We start from the raw sequence: 20,320 nt of genomic DNA, 5'->3' as shown, positions 1-20,320 counted from the left end.
CTTTAGCTGATGTATGGTCAGGACTATGATCAGCATCCCCCCCACACACACACTTTTTGTACCATAGACTTCCATTGCACATCTTAATTTTAGTTTAGGTGTGCATGTGTGGAGTGAAATAAAATAGATGTGCACTAAATTGTTCTTTGTGATAATTATACAAAAATACTTTGTCATAATGAGGAATTGGAATATTCACGTCAATGCACACATTTTTCTGCTAAGAGAGTTTTTGGGCACCTTAAAGATAAACATTGTAGGTTTTTTTTTATATATATGCAATTTTCCTGGCAGGAATTTACTTATTCACTGGATCTTGATTGTTGTTACGTGTTTATTTATTTCATATCTTACCTGCAAAATGATTCAGAGCATAGTAAACATGTTCATAATTTTCATAATAATGTTATGAAAGGAGTACACTTTGCTAAATTACTACATCGTTAACAAAATAATGACTCTACGATTCCCATCCCGACAAGTAGGAAAGAGTTTGTGTCAAATCAAAGCTGCCCTAAGAGCAGAGAGGAGCGATGACAACACAAAGATTAGCCCATTTTAGACAGGTAAATGGGGGATAACACAGCCTTGTCTGACCCACATTTACAAATAGATTCAGGATTGCACGCACGTGTGTGGCGGCTGGGCTAGAAGTCGTTCACGCTGTCTGGCTGAACAGCAAATGGGTGGCACTTGAACACGCAAACTTCCGCAAGGAGGTTAAACCTCAAGTCCGATGCCTTGCTCTAATAAAAACAAGTTTTATACAAACATACCCTTATGCAACAACCATTTTGAACCACAACACAATAAAATTGTCAATACAATGGACATGAAATATGTAGAATTTGTTTGTTCTTATGTGTATTTGTGATTTTGAATTTGATTATCAGAGAAGATATAAGATGGCATTTGAAGTAGTGTAACATCAAACAAATTCTACTTAAATATTCTTGTTTGGTGGTCTTGTTGACGTATTTTGTTGGCTAAATAGTAAATTCAATAATCTCAAATTGATCCGACATTAACATAAATAATGTAATTGTTTAGACTTTGTGCAGAATCATAGTTTGATTTTAGATTTGGTTTTAACTTGATATTGTGACATGGTCAATTCAAAATCATTTATGCTAGTAGGCTAACAAAATACAATTTGACAATTGTGGTATCAAAAAATTATTTCAGCTTCCCATTAAAATAATACACAAAGAATAACAGTCGGCTAATTTATTGTATTTTTTACAATTAAGCAAATTTAATCAAATCTTAAATGGTCACTTGCAAGGCACTTGCTGTCTTGAATATTTTATTGACGCATGCCTTGACTGACCTTTGGGGTAAAATGAAAGCGCACTTTGTTTGCCAGCACTGTTGACTGGACTCAAACGGCGCCGCGTTGATCTCAATCTCATCAGGAGGTGAGCTGTGCGAACCACAAAATCTAATCCTGACTCTTCACGCTAGTGTTAACTGGGTTAGCGGGTCAACCGCTCCGTCTTCATCACTGCAGTTAATTGCGAAGGACTACTTGGATTTTATTTTGTTGTTCAAAACAAAACTTAGTAGTGTCAGAAATAAAGGTTCACTTTTTCTTCCTCATCAATGAGCCAGGAACAGCAGCAGCTACCAAATGACCTTTTCCACTGACAGAGATCAGTTTTCCCATCTTAGATAGTAGACACACACATGCACGAACCCCAGTGGATAAATGATCCAAGAGCAAATATATACAGTTGCCTAACCCTGAACTTTGCATCAATCTTAGCTAATTGCAGTCTTGTCAGGGGTGCGATTATTCAAACAGGTAATGCAAATGTTAATGAGTTCAAATTTGCATATCTTTATTTTCCCATGGCTGAAATGTCATTGGTTATAACGCTCTACATTGAAGAATGTCACTCCTGATGGCCCCCTGATATGTCGCTGACCATTATGAGGCCGAAAAAATGAGCATCTGAGAGGTCTGGGGGGTAAAAAAAAAAAAAGATGGCGCCGTGCTCAACATTTAACTAAAAGAAAAGAGATCAAAACAAATTCCCCACAATCACACCATCTGTAAAATCACAGATTGTTGAATTTGGCCTCCGGAGCAAATTCATGGATGCACAATTGAAAAAGGAATTATAAAAGGAACCGTTTTTTTTTTTTTTTTTTGGAGTGAGATATTGTGCACAAGTGCGGTTGGCACGGCGCTCTTCGTCATGCGCCTGATTTGACATGGCTTAAATAAGTATCTTCCTGCCAGTGATTGGCATTCGCACAAGAAGGGGTGAGTGGGACTGGGGAGCAGATGGTGACATTCCACATGACCAGACTGATCAATCAGCATGCTGGGACCCAGGTGCAGCGCAGGCGGGCAGCACCGCACCGTCGATTTCAACATCTACAGGGCACCAAAGCACGGGCACCGAACGTGGCACCCTGAGGCTCCGCATGCTCCAGCGTCCCGCCGCGCCAAGGTTGATGACATCACAATTTCCCATCCGCCCTTCCGTAGAAAGCCAAGAATTATGATCAGGGCGGCCTGCCTTCCTTGCGGGAGTGACATCAACTGAAGGGAGTCCCATATTTCTACATCTGGTAAACCAACAAGCTGTGTCAGAAAAATTTCAGGACTGATTCCAGACAAAAAACCGGCGCGGCTAGAAAGAGCCCCTGTGGCCTTTGTTTTGTTCATTGCGCAAAAAGAGGCAAGAGTTTTGGTAGCACGCCGGCTCACAACACCCTGAGCATCTGACAGTTCCTGATCGAGAAGAGCATCTCTCAACATTTGATAGTTTTGAAAAAAAGTTCCTTCCTTTTATGCTTGATGGAAGTGGATACTTTTCTTTCTTTTGGTATTTTCATAAGCCCAGTTGCGCCGTCGTGGGAGTGAACACAGCAAACTTACTCTCTGGCCAATGAAAGCGGATCCACTCATTTCAACTCCTTTAAATTCAGCACGATCCAAATGATGACATCATGCAAAAGATCAAATTATCTTTGGAATATTAGAATATTCAGGATTTGAATATTAGTGCAGAAAACTGTGTCGGCCTGTTGTTGGCAAAGCGGTGTTTGTTTGATACCTGCTGGCGTGACTCTGTGCCGGGGATCTGCAGTGTCTTTGGGATAAGACGTGAATGCGGTGAGCTGATCTCGCTGTCTGGCCTGAGTGCTTTAAGAAGTGGGGGGTTGTAAGAGGATTGGAGCAGCCATGGGAGCGCACGTGCGAGCTAGACTCATCCACCTCTGCGCCGCCGTGACCTCGCTGGCCCACATTCTGCGGTGCACCTATAACAGGAAGACTGGCGGCTTTAAGTTGTTGACAGTCTATCGTGTGACCTGTTGGATATCCAGCGAGCACGCCAGGAAGCTCACTCTTATGTGATCGCTCAGAATTGTATTTTCTCCAGGCCCCTAAATGTAATTATATTTATAAACAATGTACATTATATGCTAGGATAAGATAAAGCTGGGAAAAGCTGCAGCATTGTCACAAATAAGGCCAAGTGGACATTTTGGAATGGAAAAAAAAATATAAAAAAATACATGATTACCACAATATTGTATTTTCCTTGCTTGCTTACTAATTTGATGATCATTTTCAAATAAAATCCTAATTGCAATGAACACGATTCCCGCCGTTGTCTATCTATGCCGTCTGAGTGGCGAACAAGCTGCGCTCAAGAGATACGGCGAGACGTTGCCATGATACCGTCGCAAACATGGCGGCCCCGTTAGGCGAAGTGTTGCGTAAATCTTCTCATTTGGAGGAAAGAGCAAGGGCAAGGACCACTGAGATGCGACCTTTCGACCCAAATGGGAAGTGACAGGAGATTGACAGAAACATAAATCAGTCCAGAATAGCCGACGACGCAAGGTCAAAAAATAGAGTGAGAAAACAATGACCAAACGAGGAGGGGGGGGGGGGGGGGACACATTTTCTTGAGATTCAGAAGAAGTGTCATGGTTTCACACCTCTGGTGTTCTTCACAAGTCAACAAGGTTGGACAAACCAGTGTGACACCTTGTGAAAATCAGACTGATTTCAGACAGAGGAGGAAAAATATATCAAATCCAGAGCTCACACAGGAAGTGTTCCATCACTTATATCGAGAATATATGGTTGCCACATGACAAGGTTCTGCATCAAATGTTTTTTTTTTTTCAGGTTTGGACTTTTTAAATGCACCCCAGTGTTAAATCACCCCTTGATCGCTTTACGGCGCACCTAAAACACGCCTGCCTCCGTGACAAAGGATCGCACACATGCACAACACATTTCAGACATGTGGGTGCTACTGTGCATGCTAACAATGTCGCTTTTGTAATGTGCAGGCGTTTGGAGATCACAGGAATGTTGGGGATCATCAAAAGACTCTTTCTTCTAAAATGTGGGACTAGAAGGCAAAGGTCCAGGAGGCCCAAAGTTCCATAATAACATCACAAGAAAAGTCAGGTTTTCTACTGAGGGTGCCAATTTGGTTATACATGGAGTCAAAATGCCACACACCACATGATTATTCTAAACACAGAAATATGGAAAGTTTTTTTTTTTTTTATAACAATGGAAAAAAAGTATGTAATAATGTCAATATTATTATTTTAATGATAAAGATGAAACATTTACAACCCCCCAGAAATTCTTGTTTTTCTGACATCAGGTTTTCATAATAACAATAATGATTATTATCATTACATTCATGTAATAATAATATTTATTATCATTATTATTACATGAATGTAATGTTTATTAGCCCGGTAGGGCCTGTTTTAGTCCTCCAAATGCAGCGTCAACATGTTTGCAAGTTTTGCCATCATCCAGGTTCATCATCCATGACTGATCATCAAAGCAGATGTCTGATCTGCACACACAACACAAACATGACAAGGAACTACTAAAATTTGGACTCAGCGAAGCAAAAGGAAGGAAGGAAGATAATCATTATATATTCCGACATGTTTCTTCAACTTCGAAATGATCCCCTCAAGTTTTATGTGATGCGCAGTGGAGTAACACTACCCTCGTCCATCAACAGATGGCACTATAAAATAAGTCGTGTATTTAGGGCTTGTTTTGATGATTTACTGACATCATTATGAGTTTGCACCAAAATGTTTCCCCAATGACATCTTTACACTAATTTATTGCTTTCTTATATTGACTGTTAATGTGCATTTTTTTAAAGTGCAAAAAATAAAAGTAATTTAAAGCAGATTTACAAACGTGGTCCATGTTTCTGTTTTCTTTCAGTTGGTCTTATGGGGTTATTGGACCTATGGGGGTTTTAACTGTGCCTCATATTACAAGAATCGAGGTAGAGAGAGTGTAGAGAGGAGAACATTTTCCAGAAATATGTGGACTCTCCGTTTTTTTTTCTTTTTCTTTAACATCAAGACTGCAGGGTCACAAGTACATTAGAAGATCTCAAATTGGAGTTGCTTGGAGCAAGTGATTTGATTTAATATCTCATCCTGCCTGTTTGTCTGTTCGTCATTGGAACTATTACCTACAACACCGCCTCTCTTGGCAGATAGCGACATTACAGACAATAAACAAGGTCAAGCTTCATATAAAGTAACACCCAAGTCCGGTTTGAATTTTCAAAATACGAATGGCTCGTATTGACTGACGTTTTCATGTTTCAATTAATAAATGTCACCACTGCGGATTATTTGTTATTGTTTTTACCGCAGTCAAGGGGAGGGAAGTAATAAATGGACTTGAAAGTTAGCAGGAATATTATAAAATGCTTTACAAATTGAACAAGTCAACTCACAAATGCCCTCCCACAAGTCATCTGAACCAGAAAGAAAAAAAACTTTTTTTTAATACTTGAAGTTAAGACTGGAGCCACACACATGGTAGACCTAAAGGAGCACATTAAGAGCCTGCGGGCCTGGTCTAAAAATAGCTCACCAGTAAGATTTGTGTACTTTCTTGGATGACCATGTTCCTATTTGGTTGGTATTGGTGTGAATTTGGAAATGTGAGGGGGGTGGTAGAGGTCAAATGTCATGACTAAACCATGGCGCAGGCACAATAGCCATAAGGTGAGTTCCCCCCCGAATTTAGAATTTGAGCAAATCTGTTTTTCACAAGTGTGTAGTTGACCTTGCCCTTTGCATTAATCAGTACTCAAGAAGTAACAATACTAACATGTATTTTCTGTACTGGTTACTTGAACCTAGCCAGGTAAGGCGTTCAGGATAGAGCATTACGTTGATTTTAATTTGAAGGCACAAATCAGATCTGTTTCCGGTAGTCTTCGGCTACCAGCGTGCAACCTGACGCAGGCAACGAGTCCTCGGCTGCCGCTGGCTGCTGCAGGCGTGCTATTGGAGGTAGCGGAGGGACCTCTGCGAAATGCCTGGTGCATGGCCGACCTCCGTATTTTCTCCTTCCTTTCCTTTGGCTTCCCTCCCCCCTCCCGCTGCCCAGTGTTCGTAGGCACCATGCACCGCGCCGGGCTTCCCTAGCTGCCTGAGCCCGCCCCAGCCAGCCAGCCAGCCAGCCAGCGGTGCGGTGCGGTGGGTCCGGTGCGGCGCTGTGCTCTGCCGGAGATGCGGCCTGCTTGTTAAAGCTCCCCCACCACCCCTCCGACCGTGATGGCTGATGATCAACAACAAGCTGATCAGAAGCCTGCCTCCGGACTCGGCTCTCTTCCAGCGCTGGTGCCGGGACTCCAGGGACCTGAAGCGAACGCGTTACAGTTCAAAATCAAGAATTCAATTTGGTAAGGATGGAAATGCAGCCCGACGTAGCTGCGGTGTCTTTTTTTTTTTTTTCTTCTTCTTCCTCCTCCACGCTAGCTCCGTCATTAGCGCATCTATTAGCAGCGGACGAGCTGCACAAAGCGGCTGCAAATAAACAACGCGTGTTGCCACGATTCACACGGAAATGAGACTGCTGAGAGGTGATCTGAATGTTTGCGTGGAAATATTAAAAAAAAACATTTCGCCGTCGCCTCCGTCAGTAGTAGTAGCTCGCATCATTAGCATGGAGCCACGGGAGGCCATGATAGCGATGACAGTCCACCCGTGGGGCTGCTGACAGGTGTCACAGCCAAGTGCAACATCTGGAATAAAATATCACTAAGGGAGATTTTCGCTCCATATATGATGCAGTTTAATTGCCGCCGTGCGTAGCGGGGTAGTAACATCGTAATACTCACCGGTCATTACGTAGTCATAGAGTGGATAGTTTTCACTCTTACGACGTATACATTGCAAAAGCCGAGCTTCATTAAATGAGTAAAAATGACTCATATAGAAATATATAAAGCACGATTTGTTAAAACAAATAAAGCATCAAAAACACTGCTGTGGTAAAACTGTTTATATTCGTGCACCTAAAGAATTATGGTGCGTCCAGGTTTTTTTTTACTTATTATCAGTAATTAACTCTTACTAACACGTTATAATACATATACAATTATTGCAATTTGAACGTTAATGAAATGCTTGAAGCAAGTGCAATGCCTCTATGCAAAAACTACCTAATAGCAATCAAATATTTTATTTCCTACAGTTTGCCATGATTTGTGATATTTAAGCTTGGTTAGTTTTATTTTCTCTTCTCGTCCAAATGTGCTCAATATCACATTTTTTCAGAAATTGATACTGTCCTCACGTGAGTCTGTTATTTTGTTGAAAATTGCTTGATACCGTTGACCATGCAATGTTAATAACTCAACAAATATCTTGTTTAGGGGTTTCAGCAAAAGTGATGCTTTTGAAGTTGTGAGGATTCTGCCTGCCATTTGTTGCTTGTATGCGTGGTTGTCTTGCTATTAGACATTAGAAATATACTGAAAGAAGACCTCTGAACTTGACCACTTCTTTATCATCATACTGAGAGCTGAAAGGGTCAGAACATTAGAAGTATGGACGCAGTGTGGTTTGACATGAATCACAATAATAAACAGTTTATGCGTGACGCGAGAAAAACGAGTTTAGGTGAACTGTCACCTCAGCCGTGTGCTAGAAACCTTCACGGTGTCCCTGAGTATTGTTGCTTGTGTGAATACTGGCGCAGAACAAAGGGCAGTAAAGTTACAACTGTACAACCCTCATCCTGTTGTTTGTTAAACCAATGCATGTCATCTATTGGCCACATATATATATGTGTGTGTGTATATATATATATACATATGTGTGTGTGTGTGTGTGTATATGTATAATAACTATTTACACATGTTTTTTATATGCCTTGGGCTCAGAAGGTCTTTTTGAGACTGCTGTTAACACCCTCAGGGAATCAAAATCTTTCGGGTTTGATTATTTATGTAAAGATATTAAAAGACTCGACATTTCGGCTTTTGGAGTTGCGCATTCACAAAATGGCACACTCGAATGAGGACAAACTGATTGTGTGTAATTTTTGGACTATTCATTGGGTGCTTTCAAACATTGAAAAAAAAAATGTCCATGACCTCCTTAGGTGGTCTTTGATGTTGTATTCACAAAGAGTGACATCACTTATTCACGTCCAAGTGTTGTTGTGTTTTAAACAGTTTATTGTTCTATTTTATTGTATTGATGGAGCAAAGTTGCTTAAGATTGGTCCATTACATTTGTAGTTAGCTGGCCTTGAGGAAAGAGATCTTTGATTGTTATAGTTGATCAACATTTGGGCTAAAAGAAACAATGCTAGTCAAAGAAAATATCCATATTTATTTTGTTATGTTTTTGTTGCAGCAAATCTGTACAATCAAAAGTGGACAGCATATTGGTGAGTAGCCACAATATCATATGATTTTTGTTTACCTACATGTTACCGCATACACAACAGCGGAACATCTAAGGTCAAACGCAATCTGTGCCTGGATGCTGGTACATTGCAGATAAGCATGTTTGAAGAATAAATGCTGACTGATAGTTTATTTTGAAAATATAGCTGTTCTTCACCATTTTGGTTTTCTTAATTTAGGTTTGGCTAAAATTGTGCGCCAAGTGACACATTTTGGAGTCCCACAAACTTCAGAATTTGTGCACCATCAGCTGTTATCCAGTAAAATTGCAGCGCACCGTTAGCAAGCTAGCTAGCGTGGCCGTTTTAGAGCGCCTTATTGTCTGCCGTGAGAGATTTGCTGTGAGGTTGATTATTTACTAAATTAGCCCCCGTTACGTCATGGTGAGGCAAAAATGGAGCGAGTTGCACTCGCAGACAGGCATGTTTTCGGAAATAGGCAGCCAACAAAAGATTTACTGGGTTGTTTAATTTCACGCTTGATGGATGGGCGGAGACCCAACTATTAGTTTACAATCTATTAAAAAGTCCATTTTACATAATAAGGCCCCTAGTATTGACAACATTTCAGTCTTAATGCATTAAACTTAATGAGGCTACTCCTTGGAGTGTTGTTAAAAAAAGAAAAAGCAAAGCACAGCACACAGACAGAGGATGTCTCAAGTCGCTTTTGAGGTTCCACGTTTTGCTGAAGAATTGAACAATTTTAAATTGACGACGCAATGCAATTTTAAAAGCACAAAGGTTTTCTGGAAAAAAACAAACAAACAAATGCTTAATTTTTGTTGTTCTGTATTTTATTTTAAAAAATACATGGGAACCTTGAAAAAAGATTGCAGGATAAATCACAATTGTTAAATTTAGTGGGGGATTTTTTTTTTTTTTAATCAAGCAGCCCTACATCTTGCAAACATACTAATGGTGTTGCGCAAGTCTTCAACAAAATCAAATATGCAATCTTAAAATATTCTAAAGAACAACGTTCAATGTGTAAAAATTACCTCAGCGTGGTTTGTTGTGAATTGAGCAGACAGAACACGCTGTCATATCAAAGCTCCCTAAGACGGTTTTTGTCTATTTTATTTAAGGAGGCTGTTGTTGAACCCGACGAGGATGTTGGGCGTTTGACAGATTCAGGTTGGCTGGATGAGTCCTCGTTAAGCACACAGACAGCACAAATTGTGCTCCAGAGGCTTTATATCACTTTAAAGCTCCTTTGGAAGTTAAAAAAAAAACAGTCATTATACATAAGCTTGACAAATATTGGCTCAATCAGTGACTGAGCAAATAAAAAAAATGGTGTCGCGCAGATTCAAACCTGTTCATTAGCTGAGCTTTTTTGGCAAACATAAATGAGCTCTCAATTCGTTTTGCACACCCCCACGGAAACTACCGACAAGACTGAAGTAGCGAGAAATAGGTCATTTCATTGTTTTAATGGGTATTTGCTTATTATAACAGTTTTGTAGATTAGTGAAGTTGAGTCATACAATCAAAATGTTTATCCTTTGAAATAAATGTGTGTTAACAAATGGACATCATTTGTGATTCTTGTTAGATGACAGGCCAGTGCAATTTTTTTTTTAAGTCACAACTAGTGCAAACTTCATGTTGCTACCGGTGAGTAAAAAAAAACAATTTCAAAATTCCGTCATTTGTGTGACATGAAATCATCAGGATTTGTTACCAGATTGCGTTAAAATAACAGACAGCTTCCATGTTCCAAAGTTCAGTACATCTCATCAACTTTGTCTTGTTTTTTGTTTTGTTTTTTCACAGCAAGATGTTGAGAAGTTTACAGACATCGAAAAGCTCTACCTCTACCTTAAGTTGCCTTCTGGTCCCAGCAGCGGCAATGATAAAAGGTACTCCTTGTTTGTCACAAACAAGCACACTCGGATCAAGGTTTCCATTTTTCTCACCGATGCCTCCTCGTCCGCTTGGTTCACACTGACTTTTATTTGCCACTGTTGTCTCATTCCGTGTCTAAAATGAGATCGTCTGCTACATCTCAGATGCTCCAAAAATGGGAAAGAGAAATTTCAAGCCTCTTTTTTTTTTTCTTTTTTTTTTCTCGATCTGCTTTGTGATATTGTTGGGGGTGATCCGATCCCACGTTCATGCCAGCTGTGTTGTTAACCAAAACATTGATCAATGTAGACTTTTGCTATACCTAGCTGTCTGTGTTTCATTTGTTTCCCCATATCTATTCATCACCCCAACCCCCAAATTGTGCCCAATTGGACTGAGAATGAGAGGGGGTCGTCCACTCCTGGATTATGGTATTCAAGTTTTTGTTTTAACAAGAAATGATGCGGCCCAGTGGAGGACACCGCCTCACCACCTTTTGCTTTTTTTTTTTTCTCTCGCACCACGGCAGCGAGCAGAGTTCCATGTCATCGAGTCGCACTCAGCAAATGTACGCGTTCAACTGGATACGGAATCACCTAGAAGAGCACCCGGAGACGTCCCTCCCCAAACAGGAAGTGTATGATGAATACAAGTAAGTGTGGTTTTGAGGATTGCAAAAAAAAAAAAAATACATCTCCTAACTGCAGCAACTCCAACGTTAAGTGTATAATAAAGAAATAAATGAAATACTTCCTGAATATATTGGATTTGATCTTTTGCAGGAGCTATTGTGACAATCTCGGCTACAATCCATTGAGTGCAGCAGACTTTGGGAAGATTATGAAGAATGTCTTTCCCAACATGAAGGCACGTCGACTCGGGATGAGAGGAAAATCCAAATATCCTTTTCAAATAATTTTTCCATTTGCCTGAAAAATTAGGGTTTCCAAATACATTGGTTACATTTCAGGATAAATTATTTCAGTAATTAAGATCAAGTAAAATATTCCTTTACAAAATAATTAAGCTGCTGCTCATCCAGTGCAGAAAGTAAAAAAAACATGAATCCAATTTTTTTCAGATGAATTAGTAGTGATGTAGTGGCAAGTAACAAAAACATAACGTCATTATATGATTTTACCACCGGAGGGCGCCAACAACCTATTTCATCTAGCCACTGTTTTTCTGGCTCCAGTTGTCTATTTTAAAGACAAAAGCAAAATGCGGCACAGGTAATGAGAATTCATGGCAAAAATCACATCAACCTTAACTCCTTCCAACATATTGTTATAGTGGGTTAAGAAAGAAAGCTTTTGTTCACATGCCGTCATTACCCAACTTGGATCTGCAGAAATCAGGCGACGGGGTATGTTCTTGTGTATTAACGCCCAAAGAGTGTGACGTGTTCCTTCACTCACCTGCCGTCTGCTCTGCTTCCATTTCAGTGTGAACTGATGGAGGCGGCCGGACAGTCGCCCAGTGCTGAGGATGAAATGAGGTCAGCGGCCTGCGGTTTGGTTTGCGAGTGGGCCCAGAAGGTCTTGAGTCGTCAGTTTGACAACGTGGAGGATCTGGCGCGTTTCCTGCTGAATAGCCACTATATCGGTACCAAGTCCATGGCTGCGCTCACTGTTATGACGGGAACGCCCACGACAGGTATGGATGAGCAGACCTGCAAAGAAACAAGTTAGAATTGTACTTTATCACATTTTTAAATGCCATGTCGCAGTTTGAGTTGGAGTAATTATTTGCGTGTGGGGTTTAACAACAAAAACTGATGATGAATTGATTTTTCACATCGATAACGTTCGTATTTTTTTTTGCATGTTTTCTGTTTTCAAACACAAAACGTGTTCCTCCCAGATTTCATGTCATTCAAGTCGGTTTATAGCATTTGACCTGTAGAGGGCAGTCATGCGTTAGTAATCTGCACTACACTATAGAGTTCGCTGTCGCCACTTGATTTTGATTGAAATGACGTCACAGCTCCTCAGGTCTGTCTTTTTTTTTTTTAAGGAGCTTGGTCACATGACATTCACTAACCTAGCTGTGATTGGTTGTAACCTGAGCAACTGTGATGTCATTTTCATAAGACTGTGAAGGACACTTGATTTGTTTGTAATTTTTTCAATCTTGAATTTTTTTGCCAGGCATGAAGACGCCAACACCTGCCTCTGCGTTTGTGCCCACGGCCGAGGCCAACTCCTTCCAGCCCCAGGTGAAGACGCTGCCCTCGCCCTCTGTGGACGCAAAGCAGCAATTGCAGCGAAAGATCCAGAAGAAGCAACAAGAGCAGAAGCTCCACTCTCCTTTACCAAGCGATGCGCAAGTCAAACGAACGGAGGCCAGCACCCCCGGCCCGAGCATCCCCTGCGGCAGCCCTGCTTTGCTGTCCCCTCAGCCCACCATAGGCATCGTAGTAGCAGCTGTGCCCAGCCCAGTCACGGTAGGTAACCGTCGTAGGAGGATCAGAACAATTCTGACTGCAAAATGGGGTGAGTGAAGCTCGCACTGTGTTTTTGTTTTTCTCCCAGGTACAGAGAAGCAGGCAGCTAATGACTTCCCCGAGTCCTGTCGGAACAACTGAGGGAAAAGTCTTGCCTGTCAACTTAGTGGTCACGCAGTCACTTAAGCAGTCCTCCAAAACCCCACAGAATATCCCAGCGAGTCCCGTGGGGGACCGCTTGGCGAGGCACGGCACCCGGTACGCTCAAATCTTGCCCAAGCCCTCGGCCACCAGCGCCATCACACTTCGGTCCCCTCCCACCCTGCTCATAACCAACAGCCCCATCAAAACTGTGATGCCCAATCCCCACGTCAGCTCGGTCAACTTGGTCAAAATGACGGCCATCGCGTTAGCTCCTAGCAGCAGCGGCACCACCACCAGCAGCAGCACCGTCGTACGCTCCGCCTCGGCCGGGATGGGCCCGACTTCCGCCTTAGATGAGTCGCAAGGTGCGAGTCTGAGCGCCGCGGTCAGAGCCGTGGCCTTGGGTTTGACCTCCTCCGCTGACATCAAGGTGTCCGAAGCCGCAACCTACAACAGTGCGGAGAAGACCGTAATGGCCGCTGTTGAGGATAGAGTGGCAAAGTTCAGGGCTGCGAGTGAGCCAAGCTTCCCTGTTAAGTGCTCTCCAGGACCCGACAAGATCTTGCGGATGAGGAGCGACTCTGTATCCCTTTCCACTTCGGTAGCTGTAGCTGGGATTCAGGACAGCAATAACAGTAACTGCCATGACAGCACCTTGTACTTGACTGTTGATAATCACAACTCAGCCGGCAACATGTCAACCAGCGGTTCCTCCATCACTATTCCGGCTTCGAAAGATCCTTGCATCGATGGAAAGAGTCCCAGAAAGCGCACAGGCCCGACCGGAGAGTCTCATGTTATTCCTGTAAAGAGAGTTTTTATATCTCAGCAGCTACCTGCTGCTGCAGCTGACAATCCTAAACCTGGTATCAGTGCCGCAGTGAAGAGGATCCCCCGACCGGGAACTCCAGCCCGACCGGAAAGCGCCCCGTGCAAAGTGCCGGCGAAACCCGCCTCGGTCGGCCCGACGCAGATCCTCGCGCTCTCGGACTCGCCCATCGCGCACATCCGGGGCTCCCCGACTGTTGTCAAACCGCAGGCGCTGATGGTGAAACGGGACGCCCAGGTTAGCGGCGAAGCGGCGGGGTCGTCGGACCAGGTCTTGTTGCGGCAGATCACTGCGGACACGCGTGTCATCCCAAACAACTCAGGAGCACACAATGCCGCTGTGATGAGCGAACTAAATAGCACAATATGGGAGGAGGGTCCGCTGGATGAGCTCCGGAAACACTCGCAGATCTCGGCGGAACACAAGCAAGCCGCTACAGAGCAGCTTTCTCTCATAGCCCAACCCTCGGACACGCCAGGCCAGCTGGTCCTGGCGCAGGAGATGGTTGACTTTTCCGGTGCTCAACCCAACATGGACTACTTCCCGTTCAACGACGACGACATGACGCAGGACAGTATCGTAGAGGAGCTGGTCCAGATGGAAGAGCAGATGAAGCTGAAGGGTCTCTTTGGCAGCTGCGTGGACGTTTCTCTCCAAGGCCAGCCGGCCGGCAACCAAAACTCGGCGCTCAACGCTCACCAGGCCGGCACGGCTTTCTACCACTCCGCCCACAGCAGCACCACTCCGGTCCAAACTCCCACGCCGACTCCCACGCCAACCCCGACGCCCACCCCTACCTCTGAGATGACCCTCAGCCACAGCTTGACCAGAGAGAGCCCGTGCTCTCGCATGGCTCCTGTCACCCCCGTGGACGGCGCGCTAGGTCGCCACACCCCAATCAGCACGCCGCTGTCCAACTGCAGCAGCAGCGTCCCCCCGAGCCCGGTGGAGTGCAGGAACCCTTTTGCCTTCACGCCCATCAACTCCAGCATCACCGCTTACCACGACGCCAGTATCGTCTCCAGCAGCCCGGTGAAGCCCATGCAGAGGCCCATGGCGACACACCCCGACAAGGCCAAACTGGAGTGGATCAATAACCGCTACAACAGCAATTCAGCCGGACCTTTGTCCAACCACAGCATCGGTCTCCTGCCTAGCTACCAAGATCTGGTTGACGACCAGTTTCGTAAACCGCATGCTTTCGCCATTCCCGGCCAGTCCTTTCAAGCTCAGTGCAGGCCGGATTCGGCTCATTTCGGCTCTTTGGCGCCGATCTCCCCCGTGCAGCAACAAGTAACCGCTGCGACCACTCCCACTAAACAAGAGAGCTTCGCCGTGCCGGCCCCACTGGACAACAAAGCGCCGAGCTCCTCGGCGTCCGGTACGTTCCGCTGCCGCAGCGTCAGCCCCGCCGTCCGCCAGCGGAACTCCAGCGGCAACACGGGCCCTCAGACCACCACCGCCGCCAGCGCCACCCTCACCGTCGTCTCGCCCTTTAACATCACCTCCGAAGTGCTCAGCATCCTGTCCAACAGCCAGTCTGCCGGTTCTGTCCACAGCATGGTCCAACGCAGCCAGTCGGTTCCTCTGAACATTATGATGCAGAGCGAGTTGTTGCCCGTGCAGGGCTCCAGTAACACCACCAAAATCACCAACGTCCTTCTCAGCAAGATGGAGGCGGACGGGGACGAGTCCGTCCGCGGTCTGGGGGTGAACAACCTCCCGTCTAACTACACGGCACGCATGAATCTTACGCAAATCCTGGAAACCACTCCGGCCTTCGCCGTGGGGACGTCACACCAGACCTCCGGCCCGGCCGCCTTTGAGCTCCAGCAGCACGGCTACCTCGCTAACGCCAGCGGGGAGCGAGTGAGCTTCTCGGCCGTGGACGGCCAAGCACAAGAGGGCGCCGTTGAGCCGGACCAGCAACAGCAGCTTCAAGAGATTGTGCAGACGCAGCAGGAGGCGGAGGACGAGCAGCAGCAGCTGGACTTCAACAACACCGTCAAGGACTTGCTGGGGGACGATACCCTCAACCCCAGCTCACAGCTGGTGGGCCAGGTGGCTTCGGAACTTAACGCGGTGGCGTCCGACTTTTCAAACGACATCCGACTGACCACAGATCTGTCCAGTAGCATCACTGACCTTAACACCTTGGACCCCAATCTGCTCTTTGACCCCAACCAGCAGCAGGAACAATATGAAGACTCAACACTGGAAGAACTGAAGAACGACCCGCTATTTCAGCAGATATGCAGTGATACTGTGAACTCCGGCTTCGACTGGCTGGAGAGCAAAGACCAGCCCACTACCGTCGAGATGCTGGGCTGATCTTTACCGTTGATTCTCTAACACTTCTGTTCCGTGTCGCTCGTTCGTTTGGTGCGTATCTAGTATATCTGTTTTTGAAACTACAGTTCGTTGGGACTCGTCTGGACTTTTGTCGTTGGTTCTGTTAAAAAAAAAAAAAAGTGCCAGGCTTTTTTCTCCTCTCTCTCTCTCTCTCTCTCTCTCTCTCTCTCTCTCTCTCTCTCTCTCTCTCTCTCTCTCTCTCGCTCTCGCTCTCTCTCCCTTCCGGTGTTCCGTTAACCTTTCCCATTTCCCGCCTCCCCCGGTGTCTACAACCAGAAATTCAAGTGTTGGAAATAAAGAAAAATGATTTTAATGGCTCAGCATGCAGTAATGAGTGAGCATTTAGAGAAAAATACATCTTCCATGTTAGAACAAACCCAACGATGCAATATTGAACAAACACGTGGAAGTGAGAGCGATAGGAGATTTGGCACAATATGACATCACCAAAAAAAATCATCGCGTCAACGTGTGTACAGTTCAACCAAATGTAGATAATACAGCGGTAGTGTCGCTTGTTGGACGTTTTTCCCGCCATATCGAAATATTAAAAATGGTAGCGACTTGAGCTGCCAGGTGCTGAATTTTTGACAAATTCTTTCTACTTTCTCATAAACCAAATCAGCAGAGAACTGATTGACGCTTGAGCATTGTCGACATGTTTCTTTCTTAAAAAAACGGCATACTGTTGAGTAACTTCTAAAACGGGAGTAAATGAAACAGTAAGGGACACCACGGGATTCCAGGCCACTCGTCGGACTAAATATCGAAAGGAATCAACGACTGGCTGCCTTATGTCCGAGGCCTTACGCCATCTTTCGAGAGACTGTACATAGACTAACGTTAACATAGAACCATCCAGAGCGTCTTTGTCATATCAAGGCAGCTGTTACTCTTAATATTTTCACCACTATTCCTTCATCTGTTTGTTTTGCAGTGTTAACGGCATAGATGATTTTTTTTAATTATTTTTTGTGTACAGGCTAGCGATTGCACTGTGCGTGACCTTATTGCATTTAGAGGAATTTAATATAGCGTCACAAAACCGATGGCAGGCACGCTTTTACGTCATTAGGTTTTCATGTTGTTAGTTTTTTGCATGGATTAAAAAAGAGAAGAAGAAAAAAAATCAATGGTTTGGAGAAGGCTTAGTGACAAAAGAGGAACGAATCACAAATTGATGTCATCTGGAATGAAATGTGCGATCCAGCCTTATTTCCATACCAAAGATTTGGAAAAGAGATTATTACACTCCTAGTGGTTACATAGTTCAAATCAGCAGCATTGAATATATGGAAAGAAAGCCTTTGTTGCATTTAAGGATAAAAAAAAAGCATTAAGTTAGATCAATTCTATGTACAGTATGTATATTAGCCAAGTGGTCACAAGACAACAAGTAACTCGCAAAAAGCATGTTGAAACCATTACGACTAGGTGATACAGTAGGCTTACTTGAGTTTTTGCCAATTGTCAATGTCGTACAAGTCATGTTTAAGCTCCATTTGTAAATAGAATAAATACATAGAGATTTGATGTATCCGGACACTATATTAAGGCCATTATTATAGTATGTGTCATTTCAAAAGAAGAAGAAGAAAAAAAAAAAAAAGCTTATAGCCGGCAAGATACTGTATGTTGTGTGTTACATTTCTGGCTTAGAGTGTCGTAAAAGTAATGCTGTCTGGTCTTCGCTTGCTGATTTGATTTGAAGCAGAAAGGGCGTGTGCTTTGAATAAGGAGGGGGAGGAAAAAATAAATAAATTGTGATACTGTTAGTCAGTCGCAAAACATTTGTTTGCGACCGAGCTGTTCGGCAGACACTGGATAAGAAAAAAAAAAACATTCGCTCATGTCTCAACAAACTTTGGAGGTTGTCATTATTGCACTAAATTTTTACAACACACGCCTTTGCCACGTCTTAATGGACAAATGTAATGATGGACGCCCGCAACATTAAAAAAAAAAAAACTTTTTTTTTTTTTTTTTAATGACAAGGTAAGGAAATTAACTGTCAGAAAATGACTGTCTTGTAGCAAAAAAAAAATGTGCTTTAATCTCAGTGAGATACACATTTCTTACGCATTCTCATACATGAGAATATGAAGCATCGAGGGGAGGGTGGGAGTAACCTTTAAAAACCTACGTGCTCATCATTGTGTTGATAAATGATTGTACGCACGCATGTGTGACGTCTTCTGTTGTACTTTGTATGTTCTCGGTGACCACTGTCTGCTGTGATGTGGGCAGGTTCTGTTAACCAGACAGGCGGTGCCAGTTTTGTCAGCTACTTCTCTTGTTTGTTGTTTACTAAGTTAACTGTTGTTTTACGTTGATGACTGTTTTAATGCTGTTTTTTTTTTTTTTATATTAATACATATGTCTCAAAGTTCAGTTGTGAAGACATATTCTTGTATTTTTTTTTTTTTCCTTAAAGGCACTGATATTTGAATTCTTATTGAAGGAAATACACCTCTTCTGAGCTCCATCAAGCAGTAATTTTATCCTTGACTAACCCCCCGGCTCCAACTCTGTTTGACTCTTTAATTCATTTCTACCAGTAGAAGAAAAAAAAAAAAATTACCCTCCTCTGTGATGTTGTCTGGTGTACTGCTTAATGTACAGTAGCTTGTTAATATTGCCAACGCATTGTTTCTTCTTTTTTTTTTTTTCAATGGAAAGTACTCACTGGTGAGATTTTTAAAGTGGTTTTAAAAGCCAATAAACTTTTTTTAAAGAATGATGAGGTTTTGAGGGATGTTGATTTTTGCCACGGCCATGATGTAGCCAGCCAGTGTGATAAATATCAAACCTCTCCATCCTCCTCTTATCATAAGGTCAAAGTTCATCACGGCGCTTTTGATGACCCTCGAGGTCACCGGGTGGTCGTCCCTGCTCGAAACAAGCTCCGACCAATCGGAGCTCAGCTGGCTCCTCCTCTCCACTGCGTTCCCAGGCCCCGGTGATATTCAAAACATGTTAATGAGCTTAACCCCATTGAGCAGCTCGGCTTTAATCGCGTGGAGCTCAGCGCCGACCTCCACACACACACGCCTTAACATTTGGTAACATGACTTGACAGATTTCACGAGAATATTAGCATCCATTTTCCTACTGGTCAATACGGAATCAATAAAGCAAATTGTACGGAAAGCCGGGCCACCATTGCACATGATTGCTTTTGGTTTGTTTCACCTTACAGGCCAAGACACACAACCAATCTTGATGTCATTTTTAATCAATAGCAGACATTTGAGTAGGGCTGAACGATTTGGAGGAGAAGATAGAAGCTCTTGAGTAAGCAAAATGAGGCATTTTTATTGACCGAGCCATATGGGAGAATTAACATATAAGGTGTTAGATGATTCAATCAATTGTTAGCTTTAATCAATATATAATTAGACTGGGCTCTCATCATTGGTACCGATATAAGTACAGTAATGGAAATCATTGGCTAATGTAGCCATGGATGTTGCTGAGAGCAACATTTTAGATAATACGTGAAGAGTGTACGTGCGTGCACGCGTGCTTAGTGGCTGATCTCGCAGCTGGACCCCATTGTGTTGCCAGTGAATGAGGGCCGAGACATACGGAGCGTCATTGTCAAAAAGACATGGTCTCTACATGGATCAATATCAGAATTAATTAGGCAGCCGACCAGTGGCCGTCGATATCTGCTCATAATTAGCGGCATTGGTGCTGGGAGCAGATGTCGGGCAGTGTGACCTCATTAGCACTGGGCCTTAACTTCTAATCAAATTGGACTGTTGTCGGTAAATACAATTCTTTCAGATTTTGGGTCATGCGTGAGCTTTCGTCTTCCATTTTGAATGTATTTCATTTGGTATTGGCAGGCACTGTAAATCTAAATGTGAAAATGTGTTTGTCGAAAAAAAGGGGTGGATGACCATTGCAATGTTGCATGAAATTGAATTGTTTATTATTGCAATTTATCATTGCTATTTTT

General features: G+C 43.5%; 1 protein-coding gene across 2 annotated transcripts; it reads left to right on the top strand.

The window, feature by feature from the left end:
- The first annotated feature begins 6,388 nt into the window (after positions 1–6,388).
- Positions 6,389–16,669, top strand: rfx7b (regulatory factor X7b). 2 transcript variants are annotated; one of them, XM_085914915.1, is made up of 10 exons: positions 6,389–6,719; positions 8,683–8,716; positions 10,514–10,599; positions 10,912–11,016; positions 11,115–11,237; positions 11,368–11,488; positions 11,871–11,951; positions 12,031–12,241; positions 12,736–13,031; positions 13,120–16,669. In XM_085914915.1, exons 1-10 carry the CDS (start codon positions 6,592–6,594, stop codon positions 16,333–16,335), a joined length of 4,401 nt encoding a protein of 1,466 aa, XP_085771041.1. In that variant the 5' UTR covers positions 6,389–6,591; the 3' UTR covers positions 16,336–16,669. The 2 variants fall into 2 exon arrangements, with proteins under 2 accessions (XP_085771041.1, XP_085771040.1); XM_085914914.1 differs by having other exon boundaries at positions 6,390–6,719; positions 10,514–10,600; positions 10,979–11,016.
- Positions 16,670–20,320: the final 3,651 nt, after the last annotated feature.

This window comes from Syngnathus leptorhynchus, chromosome 6 (genome assembly GCF_054491065.1).
Source record: "Syngnathus leptorhynchus isolate UIUO chromosome 6, UIUO_Slep, whole genome shotgun sequence".
NCBI classification, from domain to species: Eukaryota; Metazoa; Chordata; class Actinopteri; order Syngnathiformes; family Syngnathidae; genus Syngnathus; species Syngnathus leptorhynchus.
Note: the sequence above shows the minus strand (reverse complement) of the source record. Positions and strands in the feature narration are given on the sequence as shown.

Coding starts and splice junctions, on each gene's coding strand:
- rfx7b (XM_085914915.1), top strand. CDS start 6,592: ATGGCTGATGATCAACAACAAGCTGATCAGAAGCCTGCCTCCGGACTC. Junction 8,717..10,513: donor CAAAAGTGGACAGCATATTG/GTGAGTAGCCAC, acceptor GTTTTTTCACAG/CAAGATGTTGAGAAGTTTAC. Junction 13,032..13,119: donor CTGTGCCCAGCCCAGTCACG/GTAGGTAACCGT, acceptor TTTTTCTCCCAG/GTACAGAGAAGCAGGCAGCT.